General features: G+C 35.6%; 2 protein-coding genes across 3 annotated transcripts; one reads left to right on the forward strand and one right to left on the reverse strand.

Annotated features, from left to right (window-relative positions):
• Window positions 1-224: 224 nt before the first annotated feature.
• On the reverse strand, window positions 225-11,883 carry LOC139696141 (clavesin-2-like). Its single transcript, XM_071594739.1, has 6 exons — window positions 11,844-11,883; window positions 5,680-5,841; window positions 5,441-5,604; window positions 2,911-3,154; window positions 2,198-2,541; window positions 225-555 (listed from the first exon to the last, which is right to left on the reverse strand). The coding sequence occupies exons 2-6, from the start codon at window positions 5,813-5,815 to the stop codon at window positions 385-387; spliced, it is 1,059 nt and encodes a 352-aa protein (XP_071450840.1). The 5' UTR covers window positions 5,816-5,841; window positions 11,844-11,883; the 3' UTR covers window positions 225-384.
• LOC139696142 (androgen-induced gene 1 protein-like) lies at window positions 11,417-18,619 on the forward strand. 2 transcript variants are annotated; one of them, XM_071594742.1, is made up of 5 exons: window positions 11,417-11,607; window positions 12,366-12,503; window positions 14,500-14,717; window positions 15,327-15,478; window positions 17,127-18,619. In XM_071594742.1, the coding sequence occupies exons 1-5, from the start codon at window positions 11,428-11,430 to the stop codon at window positions 17,336-17,338; spliced, it is 900 nt and encodes a 299-aa protein (XP_071450843.1). In that variant the 5' UTR covers window positions 11,417-11,427; the 3' UTR covers window positions 17,339-18,619. The 2 variants fall into 2 exon arrangements, with proteins under 2 accessions (XP_071450843.1, XP_071450842.1); XM_071594741.1 differs by lacking the exon at window positions 11,417-11,607 and adding an exon at window positions 11,999-12,284.
• Window positions 18,620-19,926: the final 1,307 nt, after the last annotated feature.

Raw genomic sequence — 19,926 nt, forward strand, 5'->3', positions numbered from 1 at the left:
ACATCAAGATGGAGAATAAAAAAAGTTAACAGAAAACCATATTGTAACTGAATCTAAATTTAAATATGAGGAAAGTTTAAGCACCTAATATGCACTCTAACTTCACTCATCTGGAATTCTGACCATCTAGATTTGGAATTCAGAAACTCTTGATTCATAAGATACTAGCAAAAGTAAATTTGTAAAAAACAATAGCAGAAAGGAACTTTGAGCCAACCCTTGGCCTTAAGATTATGCTGCTGTGAATACATAATCTGAACGACGTACTGCATGTTTTTTCTTCAAATCCTCACTTATATTTATCATTTGTTCAACTACCTTACTTGTTCCCAAATCGCAATCTGCTGTATAATATTTCAGTCACATAAATGCAATAATGGAGAATTAAATTTCTCCATCTAGCTCGGCTTTCTCTGTCTTCTTGTTGGCCTTCATTATACGATCAGCCCAGGTAAGCGTGTGGAATGGGGGTGCGTCTCCACCCAATTCGGCAGGGAGATGCCTCTGGCCAACCATGGAATGAAGCTGACTTAGATTATTCCCATGAACGTGTATCTGTCAAGAATGAGACAAAGGCTCTTAAACACAATTTCACAAAGGAAAGAGTTGACAATTAGATACATATCTCACTTGCCACATTACTATAAAGAACAAACTTATACGCTGTGTGTCATGGGACACCAATTTTTTATGCATTTTTTCATAAGAGTTGATTAACATTTCAAATAGATTAAAATAAACCTAAATTTCATTAAATTCCAAAGAAACTGCGGGAGATGCCGCAACAGTAACTTTTAACGGAGTCATCCGCTAATGTGCATTTCAATGCAACAATTTCAGAGCGTAAAAATCATTCGCCTTGACGTCCCAGTCAAGGCGAATGATTTTTACGCTCTGAAATTGTTGCATCTAAATTTCATTATTCACAAGTTAAGCAATACACACGGGCATGAACAAATAAATTTACAAAGACACACACATAAACCTGCTTCCTACCACAGATTGATTTTTTTAAAGTTAAAGGATAATTTACTTGGAAATATAGCCAGATGGGCGAAAGGTAGGAAAAAAGTAGACGTGCTCTAATTTATTTTTGTTTCTGAGAATGCTTATCATGTATTTTCTCATTTTATTTATAAAAATTTTAAATGGAACTTAAAGATGGTCTTAAAGGATCCATATTTCAAAGGAAAGGGGAAAAATACTTTTCCCCAGAATTTATTGGGTATTATGTGTTTCACTATGATATGGCATCATCAGGTACAAAAATGTAATTGAATAATTAAAAATATGCAAATCTCAAAACATTCTCTATTTGGTTCTTCAGAATAAGCAAATTTATATACTGCATACTACAATACCACCAGGGAATTTAACTCAGTATTTTTTTTACTGTTGGTCCAAGTTTAGGGCCACAAATTAAATTGACAAATTATACCACACAGACAAATTAAAATAAATAGATTCCAGCAATTTTCCAATTGTATTTGCATTCTAACAGAATTCTTCACCACAAAGGACTGTTCCCTAAAAACACAGAGAAACACACAAATGAAACTCATATGCATTTCAAATTTTTGGTGGCCAAACCACCTTTCTCAAGGGAGATACGGGACTCAATATAATAGGAGCTGCTTCTCTCTTTTGTGGAAGAGGCCTATTGCCTATAACAGGGCTTCCTTGTCAGTTGTACTGTTATGCTTTATTATAAATGTTACTCTTATAATTATTACTCGTTAAAACTATGTATAACTGCTCGGATAAATAAACACCTTTCAATTGAATTGAATCTTTTGTGGAAAGGTGGGTTGGCTACCAAAAATTTGGAATACGTGTGACTTTCATTTTATATACATATATAATATACATATTATATATATATATATATATATATATATATATATATATATATATATATATATATATATATATATATATATATATATATATTCTTTTGACATTGCAGTAGATATATATATACACATATACACAGGGTTCGATTCTTATGCAAGCCCCTCTGGGCATCCTCAGATCCACACAAGCTGTGTAATTTTGAGGTTACCAGAACTTCCAGGGAAACCATAACATCACAGGGAAAGGCACTTATCCCCTTACCCAGCAACTAAAATACGAATTCCAATTACGTAGAATTTTTTTGCACCTCTTCATAAACTAAACAAATGCAAATTACACTTACCTTGTCGCGTGTTTTCTCAGTCAGAAATGCCCGCAGCAGTTTTAAAGCTCCATCAACATACCAAGGTTGAGAAACAAAGTGGATCCCCTCACAGTGGACAGGAACACAGCTTTGAAGGCACTCGATAAATGATCTGATCCCAGAACTCATAGCTGTTCCACATCTACTCATTGTAAAACCACTCCAGTCCACAATGGCCACAACTTTTGGGGGAATTATGCCTTTCTTTTGCTGATGCATCTTATTTCTCGCCTCTCCTTTCTTCACATCTTTTGGATGACTCCCACTCGTGGCACCATTTGTTTCACCCGGAGGTAATGAATTGTCTGCATTTTCACTTCTGCCTGAAAATACAGCAAACATAGCACTTGCAAAAAATTCACGCGCATGTATGGCGTTGACTGGCTCATGACTAAAGTATAACATTACGACTTTAATGCACGTTTCCTCAATGTAATTAGCCAAAACATTAGAGTAAAAGCAAATAATTATGGGCAGTGGAATGCTTTATACACTGTGATGAATGAACATAAAAACATTCCTATGCAATGAAACTGACGGATGCTCTTCTCCAATAGGTAAATAAGACCTTTATGAATAAATATCCACCTCTTAAACTGTCAGCTAATCCTTGACAAACAGGAGAATAGTTTGAGACAGAGAGAAGATTCCATACTGTAATAACCAAATAATTTTTCATGCAGTTGCCTCACCAATCACTTTACGATGGGACAATTTCCCACCACTTTCTTCGATTATTGCTTCTAGTGACATTAGTGTGGCAAGCAAGACTCCTTCCATCAAAGGACATGCATTGGGGTCCCATTGGCCTGGGAAGAAGAGGAGTGTGTGACAACCTCGTGGATCTTTCTCTGGTAGGACACCAGGCAGACCTTCTTCGAGAGCAGTTCGAATCCATCCTTCTTGCTTGTTCACATTATGTAGGCATACACCACCCTGAGAAAGGGAAGAAACAAAAGGAAAAGCAGATCTGTTACATTTACTCTGTGATTAAAAAAAAACCATAAAGAGTACTCAACCCGAAGGTCAGTTTAGCAGGTGATGGTAGAGATCACCCAGTACTAAGCCCTATATGGCGTGTGAAAATTCACACATCAGGGTAGGGGGGCCGGTTCCTTTCCCTGTGCCTGTTATGGTTTCCCAGGAAGACCTGGTACCCGAAAAATCACTTTAGCTTGGGTGGAGCTGCAGGTGCCCGGAGTGCCTTGCCCGGGAATTGATCCCGGGACCCTCCGGTCAGCAGTCCAACGCACTACCCACTGGACTCTGTGACCTACACTCTGTGATTATGTATCTTAAAACTGATAACCAAAATGGGAGCCTTCAAGTCAAATGAAATCATAAGAATGAGTAAAAGAATATTTATAGAGTAGCACCTCAGAGTGACATTTAATGGATGATAATACCAAGAATTATGAGTACAATAAATGGTGTATACAAGGGTTTTTCAGTCTAAATTAAGCAAAAGCAATGATTTTTCCAGTTTTTGGTTAAATTTTATCTTGCCCTACTATAATTTGATCACCAGAGAGGAGGATACATAACTATTACCAGGCTGAAAAACCACTAATTGCTCATGAAATCCTTACTTTAAAGTCATTAAAATGGCAAACTTATCAATGTTTTCCAATAACTTTGTTTGGAGTAGGAATATGTATCATCTCATACCTAGAAAAATATGTATAATCCATTAGTAATATTAGAACTTAAAAAATTAATTTACCATCGAACTGACATAATTTATTTAAAATGCTATTTCAATAATTTAACAAATATTATAAAAATTATTTTATTGATGTACTAACTATTCCAAAAGAAAGTATTCAGTTGCAAGGAGTGATGAGAAGAGGAAAAAGGTGAAAATGCTTGTTTGGATGGCAATCAATACCTTCTCAGGGGGACATAAAAATAGCAGCCCAAGTACCAGCCACAGAATAAATAGTAAATAAATCATTACTGGCTTGTTCATGGAAAATCTTAATAAGGATTTTAGAGTAGGTTTCAAGAGTACTTGCTCTCAAGAAACAAGCGAAGTAAGATATTACTGCCAAAAATGTCATTTTGAGAGATACAAAAAAATTTGCAGAGATTTGTCTGGGAGAAAAAAAAGGTTTTTGTTTTACTGTTATTATGAAGTAACAATTTGGTGTAAAACACATTAATATCAAATGACCAGAAAAATGCCCCATCCGCATTGTATGCCAGCCAACATCGGGTGTAATCTGTGACGATGCTCAGTGATTTCCTCTGCACATTTTGAATCTAGAAAAGTTCCAAGTGATTTGCATCATGAAAAATTTACCTACCTATACATTCTTACTATTATATGAAATAAGTTTTGGAGTTTATGTGCTTATCTTAGTTACCCTCTTCCTAGAGCACTAGCATTTAGTTTGCAATCATTGATAAAATAACAATGAAGCACATATGTAAAGCATACCTTCTACTAAGTTTAAGTTTTAAGAACTACAAGCACATGGTATATAATGTGTGTTGCAAATTAATTTAACGATAAATCTTTTATAGCAGGCACATGCATGTTAAACCCCTTTCAAATGTGACCATGGTTTCACTTCATGATTTGTAGCAATGCCCAAAATAATTGCACTCAGACATTTCTTGGGATTATTTTTTTTTGTTGAATGAAATCCCTTTGGCTTTCATAGAGTGCTAAGAGTGAAATTCAAAATGGATGAATGAACCAAGATTTTAAATGAAGCCATAATAAATTAATTTACTGGATGAATCCTGATTTAGGTTGGTGGCCCTTCTTAAGGCTGGATCATTACTGAGAGAAGCAGGGACGAAGTTGCGAAAAGGATTAGGGGACAAAGGAAATGACAGTAAGTTGTGGTTCCAGTAAGAGATAAAAATCACAGAGAATGCCTAAAATCGAAAATATTTTTGATTAATTTTTAAAAGGCTGGTTTTGTACAAACTGAGTAAGTTCAGGCATGATGTGGTGGAATTTGAACATAACAAGGAATGGATAGTAGCAATTTTCCACTAGATAAGATTCATTGGGTTTTAATGTATTACATCATCTTCAGATACCAAAATGAAGTGCCATCTTATACACATTTTTACATCCCGGGAGGAGCGGGTGGACGTGGCAGGAAAGGATGGAGGGGGAGAACCAGCCTAAGGTTAGTTTTGCTCATAAGTAAAATACGCAAGACATTTCAGGAATTGGTAACTCATTTATCACACCATGGTACATACCTGGGATGTATTTGGAGTGTCGCTAATATCACTTCTTACAAAAATGCACGGATGTTTCTTTTTGAAGAAATGACGACATGATATCATACGAAATGCAGACTCAGCATTGAAGGCACGTACGCGAAGAAAGCACAGGAGATAATCATTGTTGAAGTTCTCCTCACCTTAATCAAGTAGAATTAAAAAAATATGACATTTGATACACTAAAAATTCAAGTAATCTACAACTGATTACTTACAGAGATTTGGATCGGAAGCTATGAGTTCCTGCAATTCCTTTAGGGCCTGATCATCATTGGGTGGTTGTTCCTTCCTGGGTATGTCAGCAGGTGTAATTTGTTTGACACTCCATTGATACTCCAAGAATTCCACCATGACATCTGATCCAATAAGACAAGCCTCTGTAAAAAGATGAACACTGCAGGTTGAGAGGTCATGCAATTTGAGCTAGTTAAGACTACAGCAACAACATTGAAGTAAGTCCAATTAAATGCAGTTTTAACTATCATCTTTCAGTGTGACACTACGATTTAGGGCAACTTCAAATTACACATTTACATTTTTCCATGCACTATAGTGTTCTCCTTGCCTGATATTACAAGTTAAAAATTTAAAAAAACTCATTTTTTATTTCAATCATACTAAAAACCAAACAGTGACCTACGAAATGAAAAAGGAATTAAAATACTAAGAATGGTGCATTGTAGACAGTTTTCCATCGCAGCTCTTACTTAGGAAACATATTATTGTGGCACTGAAAAAGCAAATTTTAATTTAAAAATTGCAAAAACCAAATGACTAAACGTGTCCACAGCTCCTCCAATGTAAAATTAAACCTACGCAACTGAAGTAAGAAGCCAAGACATTCCATATAATAATGATCTCTATTATGTATACATGTATCATGTTAACAGGGAAAGGATCTGGCCAATCCCTTACCCTGATGTGTGAACTTCACAGGTCATTGGGCTGAGTATTCGGTAAACCCTATTGACATCTACCAAACCGACCTATGGGCTGACTACGAGTTCGAATTTTATCATGTCAGCATATCCCTAAAAGGGTTAGCCAGCAGAACCTTATTTGCTTCACTCTTGTACAAACTTCTCCAATCTAGCCCTATCCCTGCACACCACTTGAGCCACTTCCACATTCATGATTCTCCACACACACTTCCTTTTGTTTTTGGTGCCCTGTTCCTGGGTGAATGTCCACTGTGTCTCCATAGGGTGACCCCCTTCCTCTTTGCCAACTCGCACTATCCCATGAAACATGCTCAATAAGTCCCTCCTCACTCAATCTCTCCCCGTGCACCTTGACACACTCCCCTCATGCAAACCATACATTTGCAGGAAGGCAGACTTTCAAAGTTTAGTCCTTCTGACCAGTACTAAATCTGTACATGGTTCATAGTTAAGCTCGCCATCTCCTACCTAAACATACAATCTCACCATCCATACTTTCATTCTCTCAACACTAACCTTCCCAAGCATACCATCTCATTGTACTTGCTCCCCATGATTACTTAACTTCTCTTCTGCCATTTTCACTCCAAAAAACTATACTTTCATCTTGTTCACATTCACCTCAATATTTGTTTGGGATGGGCATTCATACAATCTGTCAAGCATACCCTTCGCAACTCCTCAACAGTTTCAAGCTGAATCATCAGCATCCCAACAGGAACTCCTTCCACTCTCTCACATGCACTTATGAAGAGGTATGCTGAAAACTCACAGCGACATTACGCACCCTTCATCCTTCCAAACCAATCATCATTTAAGAACCCATCAACCCTTATATGTGCTCCGCAACCTTCACATAGTTCTCTCATCATCTGCAGAACCCTGCTTCTAACCAAATAAGCTCCTGAACCTCCCATAGGAAATATCCTCTCATATGTCTTTCCTATGTGTACAAATGCACAAAACTATCCAATTCTTACACCCATACCTTAGCTGGTGCAGGAAAAAAAATCAAATCTGTGCATGCATAGCCAGCCATGAAGCCATCCTGCACACCCTTAATCTTCCTCTTGGTCACCTCTCTCACCCTGCTGGTCGAACATCCCACCGACAGCTTGTCAGTCACACTTAGTAAGCTGATTGCCCTGTAGTTATTGCACTTAAATTTGTCACCCTTGGAAGTTGAGAGGCAGGTCGACTTACCCAGTCCTCAGATACTCTGCAAGCCTGCAGGCATATTTTGCATAAGTGGCAAACTCACAAAAAGGGCACATCAGTATCTTGTACAATATCCCATCTGCACCTTGAGTTTTGCCACTTGGCAGCTCCCATGGTAAGCAAATCAATCACCTCTTTTTCATTGATCATTGTAAAGTCTTCTCCTCACCCACACATTTCTATTAAATCAACATCATGAGTACTCTGCCACTTAAGTCCTAGACGCCCTTAGTCTTCTTTTTAAATCGATCTCTATAAAATTTCCGGACCTCTTCAACATTTCAGCTCAATCTTTCTTCTTCTTCCTTCTACTGCTACCTATAGCCTCATCTTAGAAATCCCCTCCAGGGGGGCCCTTCATGCCTTAGAAATTGGCCAACAGAGTGCTTTTCCCTTCTTTTTAATAACTATAGTAGCCTTTTCTCCTACATGCCGTAAAACCTCTTCATTCCTCAATTTATCAGCCCTTTTTATTCCCTCTATGCCCACATTTTTAATCACCTCAATTCTTTTCCTACCTGCTGTTAACCATACTGCTCATAATTTTTTCTGTTCAATACCATCTTTGCTATTGCTATTATTTCCCTTATCCCCCCTTAAAATTTCCAGTTACTATCCACCAGCTTAAGTACTACCTCATCCATTTCAAACCCTATCCTCTCTGCACTTCTAATGTAGACTTGGTCACTTCTTTATTCATTATCATCACACATCTCTTAAAACCCTTATTAAACATTTTCTTTGGTTAAAAAGAGACATTTCAAGCGTGATATGGTGGAATATCATAATTAATTAAAAATTGGCAATTTTCCACAAAATAAAATTTAAGATGTGTTTACCTACGATGATGTAGTCATATTGAAACCGGTCGTATTTAACTTTATTTTGAGGAACATTGCCAATTTTTAATTAATATTCTTTGGTGTTTGAGGAGCTTCCACATTCACAACCATATCATCTGCAAACGTAATACATCTTATGCCACTACCTCCCACATTTGCTCCATTTTATTCTTCCAAACTCTCTTCTGACATCTCTTCAAGATACATCACAAACATCATTGGTGATAAACCACAGCCCAACCTTAAACCATTCTCAACCTCACTCCATTATTGACCAATAATTGATCAAGTATTATGAGAATTTTATTTTTTAATCACCATACCTAAATCAATTTTTTTGTTTGACATAATAGAAGACAAACCTTCCACCCATTTATGGACCACTAAATTTTACACTTGGGAGACTATTTAGTTTTGGATTTCTAATAAAACATGAAATGGAAGAATGAACAATCAAATGCTTTAGTAAAACAACACAAAAATTAAACCTATGTGTACTGGCCCCCCCTACTCTGATGTGTGAATTTCACATGCCGTCGAGCTTAGTGCTGGGTGAACTTTACCATCAGCTACCAAACTGACCTCCGGCTTGATTACTGTGTGTGGGTACACTAGCAATTTAGCTGTGGAGTACCTCTGGGTATAACATCACCGATGTCAGGATTTTTGCCCTTGGTTGCCTAGATGTGACATCAGGGAGGATATAGTCAAGTACAAAGAATAACCAGATTTGGGAATATATGAAATACTTTATTTTCCAGCTCCATAGCAAAAGCTTATCCAACAGGGTGAAGAGGACAGTCTAATGGAGAAAGACAAGAAAAAATGAACTAGGGAAGGGGACACACACAATCTCTCCTCACAAAACACAAGATCCCACTTTACAATAAGCCCCCATTCAACTTCATATACTTCCTTCCTCCCTTAATTACATCCAACATCCCTATCTAATTCCTGCCCCTTCCTCGTTTGCCTAACATTCTCCCCTCTATCAGTCTTCGACATCCCACTGCCGATTAATATGCTTTGTATCCGTCTTTCCTACCTCCTTTTGATTTCTCCCAACAATCCTCTCTTCTCCAAACACCATGCTTGTTTTCGACGTCCCATTGCGTATTTAATATTAAGGCTTAAAGCCAAAGGCCTTTTTTGAAGCCAAAACTTTATCTGCCTGTTAGTGAAAATATCAAAAATCATAACATGCTTATCAGAATTTAGCCAAATAATTGGTTAATCTTGCAAAGGATGTTACCTCAGGAAATTTCCAGTCTTTTTTACCTTCCCTCTCACTCACTGGCTAAAACATACCATTGCTTTGCTTACTTATTTCTCCATCATCCCTCATAGCATTTAATCCTATTAATCTTTTAGAATAAATAATTTGGGCTTAATTAAAAACTCTCTCAGTGAATGGAAAACCTGCTGCCCTCTAGTGGTAGAGATGGTCATGACATTATGGCCTCAATACATACAACATTCATACAATCCCATTCTCCACCCTAGTTACATTGACCTTGTACAGTTTACATTAACTCCTAATTATTGCAACCCTGATTTGAGTATTAGGGCCATATTACCAAATCTGAAGAGCAAAATTTTAGCTCAAGAGCCTTCAATTATTTATGTGACCATACGTAATATAGGAAAGAATCTTCAACCTCATGAACATAGGAACAAATATTAGGAATGAAGTATCAATTGAATGAGTAAATGATGCTAAGAATACAGTGTTAAATTTAAGGTCTCATTCCCTTTGAATAATAATTAAAGAACTCTGTAAACCAGTAAATATTCAAAACACTCAACCAGATAAATGGCTCATGTGCATGGTATCAGGTTAATTAATAGGATTTTATGATATAATTTGCAACACGTTCGCTACTTGAAATAATAATTAGCCATTATGCTAAAATTCCATCACAGAAGAACCTAGGACATATTTTGGTCAAAAATTTTTAATTTTAAGATCCACAAATGAGAAAAGGAATTTCTAGTAAAATTGAAAACTATTCAAGTGTACACCTGATTGGTAATGGTTATCAACTTAATATGAGACGTGAGATGCTATACATAAATGTATTTAAATCAAACCGCAAAAGCACGCAATTCAAACGTTTCATAACCATTGGTTACATAGGTCTCAGAAAAATATTAATAGCCCTCAAAATGTGTTCCCAACGGTTTTTATCCACCCGGGGTATACACATAAAGTACGAAAATTATTCTCGCTGATCGATTATCTTCAGTTCAAAATGACAGTCGGTCCTATCACAAAATTCAATTACTGACAATGCAATTGAATATAAGATGATCAAAAATTATCAGTGCAATCAATATTTCTGCACAATTTCCACATAATAATGGACTTGGTGACGCACGAGTGTGGTAAGCCATTATTAGACTGTTACAAAAAAGGAATTCTGTTTATTAATAGGGAATAAGTAGTAACAGCATTAATATACAGCACCAGCAAAGAATGAAAACCTAGGGACATATTCAAAAGAAATCTGTGACATGCGAGGATATCAGACTACAGGCAATACCTGTTTCAATAAGAAAATTTCCCCAATTAAAGGATAGCTTTTTTCAGTAATTGGCAAACTCATTCTTTGGGCGATGAAAGTTAAAATTGGCACCAGGAAAAAATGTAATTTTAATATAATTAAAAAATTAACGAACACTCAGACTTCCATAGCTCATACATCAACCCTTAAAATTACTATAAATGGTCCTTTATATTAAATACATCTATGTAAAACGCAATATGGCGCAAAACTCACAATAGATGAAGTTGTAAAACTGAAAAAAATATATTTTAATTTTCAGGGCACCCTAAATGTTTCCTAGTAGGTGGGCATACATCAGTGCATCCATAGAGGTGTTAAGTCAAGAAGCCTATTAAGTTCCTTTAGGTGGTTTGCATACTGAAGTTGAAACTGAGAACGCTTCATTAAGAGTAGACATGGAAGTTAAACAGTTAAACTTGTCAAAGGTACTTCGAATAACATTGCATGTTATCCCCTGTATAACCAACACATATTCCATGTACAATGACTACAAGTTTGTCAAAATTCCGAAGAACATTGTGCCGATACCCTTCCATGAAGCGGGAAGATTGGGATTTCTAACTTACTGGAACCTGGTTAGTACAATAACATGGATATTAATATTTATGGAAAGTAATTTCGTGCAGAAAATTTTAGTTTTGACATTTTAGTGAGTTAAAACGTTTCTAATTTAGATAAATGACCATTGAAAACAGCGGGTTGCAGAAATAATTGTATTTAGTAAGACGGAGCTAAACATAAATTACCTATTCGGAAACATTTTTTAACCTAGAATTTATGATACTCTTGCATTTTCACATCAATAACTCACCTTTCAAGCATTTAATTATGGAATATCATGGTTTTCGCACATATGGTGCATGACGCTCCAGTGCAAACTCCCACAAAAAAATTCGTTACGCAGCGTACTTCCGTCATCTGATGATGACATTTGTAAGAAAACAAAACACGGCGATAACTCGTTGGCACTCGTTGGCTTATAAGCGGCATAGGCATTTCCGATTTCAGACCTTTCAGATTCACGGCAGGGGAAACATACGCGGCGTCAACAATGAAAAATAAATCTGGAGGAAATCAAGGGCAGAATACTAGGATGAAAAATATTTTGAGATGTCTAATCCATTCTGTTGGTCTCACTCAGTTTGCATATGCGTTATATTTTGATTTTAAGTATGTAGTCATACCGCCGGAGATAAGCCCTTTGTTTAAAACTTTTGGAGGAAAATTAAAGTTTTTAACTATATGGAATGTGGTGAGTTTTATATTTTATTGGATGGCTGTTTATTTAAACGTTCATTTTATAGTGTTTTATGGCTTATGTGATTTTTTTTAGATACTGCAAACGTTGTATTTCGCTGTAAGTTTGGTGAATGATATATTTGGATCCAATGAGACCAATCCCAAGAAAAAGCCTATTACTAGAGTTTTTAAAGACTATGTGTTGGCCTCTGTAGCTTTTCCAGTGTCAATGGTAAGTTTTTCATAACATAATACTGTAGTGAATGCTATAGTTTCTTTCACAACTTTCTAAAATGTATATGGCTAATGAAGGCTATTTTAAGGCTACCTAGCATAAGCGGTGTACGTGGCTGGAAAGTGTTCTACGTTTTGAGGACTTTGACCCTCCACTTCGTTCTTTACAGATTTTCCATTCCGTTGTATACGAGTATTAAGTGAACATTTTATTACTCAAAGACAATTTCGCATCTAAATTTACTTTGAATAATGTTTGGTATATTAACTGTTTTTATACAAATTCACACGTGACTACGTATACTGGACGGATATAGCTCATTCAAACACCGTTATCGCCAAAGGGTGAATTAAAATGTCACTTGCGAGCAAGTAATATCTAGACTAATGTAAATTTCACGTTCTTCCCCATACCGGGAACCACTTCAGCTAATTTGGAGCAGCTCTCAGCCGACCTAAATAATTATTTGCTCTTAGGGTTTTTCAACTCTTACATTATTAACCAATTCACGGCTAATAATACCATAGTGCATTTTAAAGGAAAGTATAGAGATGATCACTTATTGTAATTGAATGAATCTGATTAGGCATTCTTATATTAAAAAAAATAAATTATTATACTTGATGAATACCACTGGTGTTCAGCCCACTGCATTTTATATTATTTCAATTGATATGATGATAGAGAAGTTTACTCCTTATCATAATTCAAGGTTTTACTGACACTGTGCTGATGTGCCAATATTGAAGTTACAGCCAAGTTTGGCATTATGATACCGCATTTTCCTACGAATTGAAAGATTCTTGGTTTTGGTATTTCTTTGAGTATTTATTGAATTCTAATGTATTAAGGATTTCCTCCCTCAACCAAGTTTACAGTGAGGTTGAACATTCTGACCAGAGTACCTTTGTAAATTTGGCTGCACTCTTAATTTTAGTATTTAGCAGCTACTTGCTCTTTCTTTAATTTTGTCTGACCGATGGTGTAGTATGCATTCATAATTTTTGCTGTGAACAATGTGGAACTTAATGGTAGCACTAAGAATAAGTGTAGGTGCATGGTATGTATGTTAATTGACTGCAGATGCCACCCAAGAAAAATTCGTTTTAAAGATAATTATTTATTCGCTCAGTCGACCAGAATTGCCAATGTTAGTGTTAACGCAAAGACTTGCTTTATGTTAAAATCCCTTCTAGTGCTCAATATAACCACTATAAATTATTTGAAAATTGATATTTCATTTGCTGTTGCCTTGGTTCTGCTTGTATATATATTTTTTAAAGATATGCCGGTGACTTAAATCATTGTCGGATAAACTTAAATATCTTGACACTAATTGGGTCATCAGTAATTTGAATAAATGTATAAGTCAATCGCAGGCTATCACATTTACTTGAAATACATTTATTTAAATAGTCTCAACTGGCCAAGCACCCTAGTTAATAGGTATACTTTTTGTCAGTAAACCAGTTCTAGGATAGGGAGTATAATTAAGGGCTTGCTCAGAGTGCAAGTGTTCCTTCCATATGTGTCAAGCAGTCTCAAGATATGAAAAATGGATATGAATTTACGTTTGCCTATTTTCATGCAATATTGGACAATGTCAACCCAACGCTACTGAACCCCATATCATTTTAAAGTTGCCTGAAATTTGCAAGTTTTAAGTCTGCAGGGTGTAGCAATGCATGTGTTTTATCTAACAATGTTTTCAAATGTTATTTTTATCCACATATGTTAACATCATGAGAAACAAAATTGCTCAGTTTTTATTATGACTACTTCCTGAAATTCCTTGAATGAGTTTTGAGTAGTAATGTGGGCATTTCAAAGATCCCACTATTGTCGTGAGATGGGCATTTTTTTCAATTTGTCTCTGCTTTAATTGTCCGTTCTGATATGTACTTAGTCCATTAAAAGAGCCTGAAAGCAGTTGCCTATTAAAGTTGTTGTGTAGTTTATTTGCCAATAGATGTATTGAACATTTTTGTTTCAGTTTGTTTGCCTGACATTCTGGGGCATATGGTTGGTGGATCGAGAATTGGTTTTCCCAAGAGCATTGGACCCATATTTCCCCACTTGGTTAAACCATGTAATGCACACAAATATTTTGGTGTTCTCCACCCTGGATATATTCTTCTGCTTTCGTCAGTATCCCTCACGAGTAAAGGGGATCATGGGATTACTGTTTTTCATGGCAGGATACCTTGTATGGTTGGTATCGTGAATATTTTTTCTTATTACATAATAAATGGTCAATTATTTAAATAGTTTAGTGTTAAAAAAATGTTACCTTTTCTTACATATGTGTTGTAGATAATTAATGAGAATTTTGTGATAATGAATGTTCAAGGTACAATGGACAAAATTCAATGCAATTCAGCCTTTATTCTGATTAATATTTAATTTCCACTATATGAAAATTGAAGTAAATGAGTCCATTTAACTTTGATAAATTGAAATTGCCATGCATAGATAAATAAATTATTGTTTCCATGACCAGCTGTTTACAGTTGATATTACATCATTGATGTTCATGGAAGTTGAATTATCTTTCACACACTTTTTCCATCCCAAAAATGTTTGTTTTGTAAATTCACTTTTATTATAATTGAATTCAATAAAACGTTATTGCAGAAATAATAATATAAATTCAAGTTTAATTCAGTATGTGGTAATAGATGTGATAATTAATGATGAAGTTAATTTTTAAATCATTGAGAAAACTTATTAATTTTCTCCGTCTATGTATTGATTTTGTCTCCACTTGTTTAATTTATATTTGTGCATGTGTACAACTACAAAAATGTTATTGTTTTATAGGACATTTGTTATATTCTACAAGTCTGGAATGTGGGTATATCCAATTCTTAATGTTCTTACATGGGAGCAACGTGCACTCTTTTTTGCGATGTCCCTAGTCATCGTTGTAGGACTATACTTTGTTGGAGAGTTCCTGAATAGCATCATATGGAGTAAGTATAATGAAAAACATTGTGGAAATGTCTAATCTTGTGTTATAGTGTTTTATTTCCAAGCAATCTGTTATGTAAATGGAAAGTAATGAGATATCTCAGTAAAATAATGAATAAATTATGCTGGGAAAAACTGGATAAATTCAAAACAGACCCAATTTTGTCTTTTTTAGGTCATGTTTTTGTATGTTTTAAGTTCAATATTTTTATTCTATTTTGATTGTTTTCATGCAAGGGTTTGGACATTTATTAGTTATTAATATGTCTTTATGACCCAAATAATAGGCAGTGAAAAATGTTTGTTCTACATAAAGTAATTTTCTGTTTTAAAAATTCATGCCGATATGTATTTAGTGTGGTTGCAGTAATTGGGAACACACGGGACAAAAAAATCCGGATAAATGTGACTTTGTCATCCGGAAAAGGTCAAGAATGGTTATCTAGAAAATGAGTTGCTATCATGATTTGCCCTTTGAATTCGGTAATGACCTATGTTATCACCAAATACAAGTGTGGTGGGTGAAACACATAAATAAAGGGTGTGGCGCTTAAATCCAGGCACGCATGCGTTTCCTCCAGAGTTTTCCTCGCCGGGTCAGCGAAACCTTCCCCAGACTTCTCCAAAGTATTATACTTAGCCACAATATGGTGAACAGTTGAACAGGGGTACCAGAAGAAACTATTTCGAAATATAATGCCCAGCGCGAACACTTTTGAAAAAAGTGGCTCTTCGATTGTACTCCGCACTTGTAAGAAACATATCGGCCATTTTGAGGTTATGACTGTTTACTAGATGCCTATAGCTTTCAAGAATGCCTATTGCGACTCCCAGTGAAAATACAATATGGCGGGAAATTCAAATTGAAATATGTTCAGATTTAAGCGTCATACCCTGTATATGTGAAACATATACATATATATATATATATATATATATATATATATATATATATATATATATATATTATATTTATTTATATTCAAACACAAAATCCTGCCATATGATGAACCAAATATTCATTCACATGGAAATAGATACAAGGAAAAGGGATAGGAACACATGGAAAGAACGAACACAGGAGAGGTGGGGAAGGCGCAATCAAACAGATCAGAGGCGCAAAAATATTTCCTTGACTGGGACTTAAACACCAGATCTTTCCACTTGCTGGGAAGATGCTCTATCCACTTGAGCTATCGAGGAAACGTAATTTACACTGAGATCTGTGGGTCTTATATGCCATCAAGTGCCCCGATTCTTTGGCGTCAGGGGGCTGTTTCACCCACCAAAGGAGAAATAGACAACACATAAGAGGAAAGGACAGTGGGTTAGCAATCATACAACATCATAAAGGATAGGAACAGTGCGTTTCATGGTAAGCATAACCAGAAGAAAGAGATGAGCCACATTGGCCAAATACACATTCAAATACGAAATCCTGCCATATGGCGAACAAGTATTCATTCACATGGAAATATATAGGATATAAAGAAAAAGGATAGGATATTTATATATATGTGTGTGTGTGAAAATGTATATATGTATTTATGTACAATCATACACTCACATACATATATGTAGTGCAAGAGAGAGGCTAGATGCAAAACTAACAGGAGGCATTTTATTAACTTTTCCATACCACTCTTGCAGAATCAGAATTGAAGCAGTTTGAGCACTCTGGCAAGCAGCAGAAAAAGGGTGGCTGGAAGGAAAAGAGTGATTGGCACTCGAACAAAAAGGGGAAGAAGGACAACTCCGGTCCTGATGAGGCATCCCCCAGGAACAAGAGGGATGAGCCACCAAGGCAGGGTGGCAAGGGGGGAAAACTGACCAAGAGGAAGGACTCTGACCGGGATAAATGAGGGCGGGCCAAATCTGGCAGCAAGAAAGGCAGCTAGAAAACAGAAAACGAAACATAAAGTAGCGGTGGAATAAGGGTGGTGTCTGGAATTCTTTATGACAGCGTTGAAGAATCAAGGAAGAGTTTCTTAAAGGAGTGGCTGGACATAACTAAAAGGCAAATGCCATGTTTGATGTATGGTTAGAGTGAATAGGAAAAAAAATTAGTGGATTTGGCCAGGTAAATTATGGTTAATGTGGAAAGTGGATGTGGCTATGATAAGTTTATTGTAATGATTATGGGATTTGTGGGTCTTGGCTTAATTTTGTGATGGATCTGTGGGAAAGTTGAATCTACTGTGTACTTAAAAAGGTGCAATTTATAGAGAATGTGGTTGTTCTTTTTCTATCTGAATATGTTGGAGAAGTTTGTGAAAATTGACAATTAGTTTTTAGGAGCTTCAAATGTTTATGGAGATTCTCTTTGGTTACTAGCATGAAATCAGCCCATTCAAAATGGGTCTGTTTTGTTACTGAAAATAACGTGTACATGATACCTTAATGTTCAAGGGGCCTTAGTTGTTTGGCAGTACTTGCATTAAGTTTTTGCATGCAAGCATTCTAGATGATTAAGACCTTTTAACTGTCCAGGATGAAGGGATGCGTAAGGCATTTTAAGCCCCTTGTAAGAAATATTGTAAGAATTTTTTCATGGTTCAGAGTTCGTGTCTCCCTCATGGGCTCATTCATAGTGATATCAAGCAACTCTGTATGCTACAACACTGTGAATCTAATTCAAGAGGAGGAACCGCTGCATCTTACAGTGATTTTTCAGGGAGCAATAAATTGTGGACACATAGGGTATATTTGTGTTAGAAAGATTAATATTGGCTTTGAAAATTTTCCCTGACTAATGTGTTTTATATCCGAATTTGGCTATCAAATATTGTGAACTGTGTGAATAAAATATAAGAATGTTAGGCTTAATTGTATTCGGGTATTTTGCCTTGAGTTAGAATTGTTTTTAATGCTCTGAGAAAGAGACATGATTGCATCTCACTTTGCTTTTATCTTTATATTTGCATATAAAAAGCTCTCCTCTGGAGAATCGTGGGGGAGTGCCCAAGAGGCTATTCTTGAGTGGCATTTAGATGAATTATGCCAATGGCAGTATAGAGTAAATGGCCCTAAGCATTCCTTAGCATATGAAGTTTATTCTGCAGTGTTTTGGGTGATTCCCATTAAGGATGTTAAGTAGAAATTTAGTCTGTGATTGTTGAATGCAGTGTAACTTGGTTGAATTTTTTTTAAAAAAAAGGTCAGTTGATGAGCAAAAGGATTAATTTTATGATAGCTTTTGGTAATCAATGTCAGTGTTTTTAACTATAGTTAGAAAATTTAGTATTATCATCTCCTACCTAATTAAATATGCCTTATGTATTCTTTCAACTTTTCCATGACTTTTGTGATACTATTAAGTATTCAGTATTTGAAGTAAATGAAAAGGCGGCTTTGTGTTTGCCCATTTATTCATATTAAGCAAAGAAAAAAATGCTTGTTAAATCCATAGGGCTATTATCATTTGGTGGATATTTCCTCATCTTCACATTGCCAATCACAAAATGATGTTCCATCAAAGAAATTCCATTGCCTTAATGTGAAATTAAATGAGTTCTGTTTTTGTGCAGTGTGTTGAACTGTCCTCATGTTTGAAAAGGAGCAAATTGTAATAATTTCTGCCATTATTGTCAAAAATTAGATCAATCCTGGGGTTAATGTATGTCTCATTTTTAAATTCACCATTTATATTGAAAGCTAAGACTGCACCACCTATTGGTATTTTAAATTTGTAGAGTCTCTGGTGAAAAATATTATGTATATCAGAAATAATTATATTGACCAGGAATTTGGGTGGAAACAAAAATATAATATCATTATCACATGGAACAGCTAATATATAAAACTTATTCCGAAATCATTGTGATAAAGATTTGAAAATTGCATTATATGTTATCATATGTTAAAGGGATGGTATGCTACTTGATCCTTTATTGCCTGTAGGTTGCTATGCTATTCTGGGGCTCTAGTCTTATATTTAGTTTGGAGCAAGAGTATTTTTGAGGGGGGTTTCAGTAAAAATCTATTGCATATTAACGTTAATCATATATTTATTTCAGTAGAATTTGGGCAGTCCATTCACCTTAAGTGGTTAGGTTTTTAGTTATGAAAAATTAAAATTTTGTGGTAGTTGAAAATATACTGTAGCGTAGTGAAGTGAATAACTCAGGTCCTCAAGCTTTTATATAGCTCTTTATAGATTTCTCGTATTCCTAGGAAACATTTTGAGTAATGCTAATCATCTTTAAAAAAAAAGTGTTTGTACAAATCTATACTCATGGCTGCCCATTATGCCATCTAAAGAAAACTTAGCAGTTATTTTTCTCAGGAGGTCTTTAGAATATGTGCCCGAGAGCATTTAAAATTGCTAATTCCTTGATACATTCTGTTCTCTATGGATCCCCATGTGTTGGTGCATGACCATAACGAAAGTAATTTTTGACTAAACTCTCTCTTGCCTAATAGTGCAATCAAGATGCACCAACATTTGTGT

This window comes from Hetaerina americana, unplaced genomic scaffold, assembly GCF_022747635.1.
Source record: "Hetaerina americana unplaced genomic scaffold, ioHetAmer1.1.p SCAF_7, whole genome shotgun sequence".
In the NCBI taxonomy this organism is placed as follows: domain Eukaryota; kingdom Metazoa; phylum Arthropoda; class Insecta; order Odonata; family Calopterygidae; genus Hetaerina; species Hetaerina americana.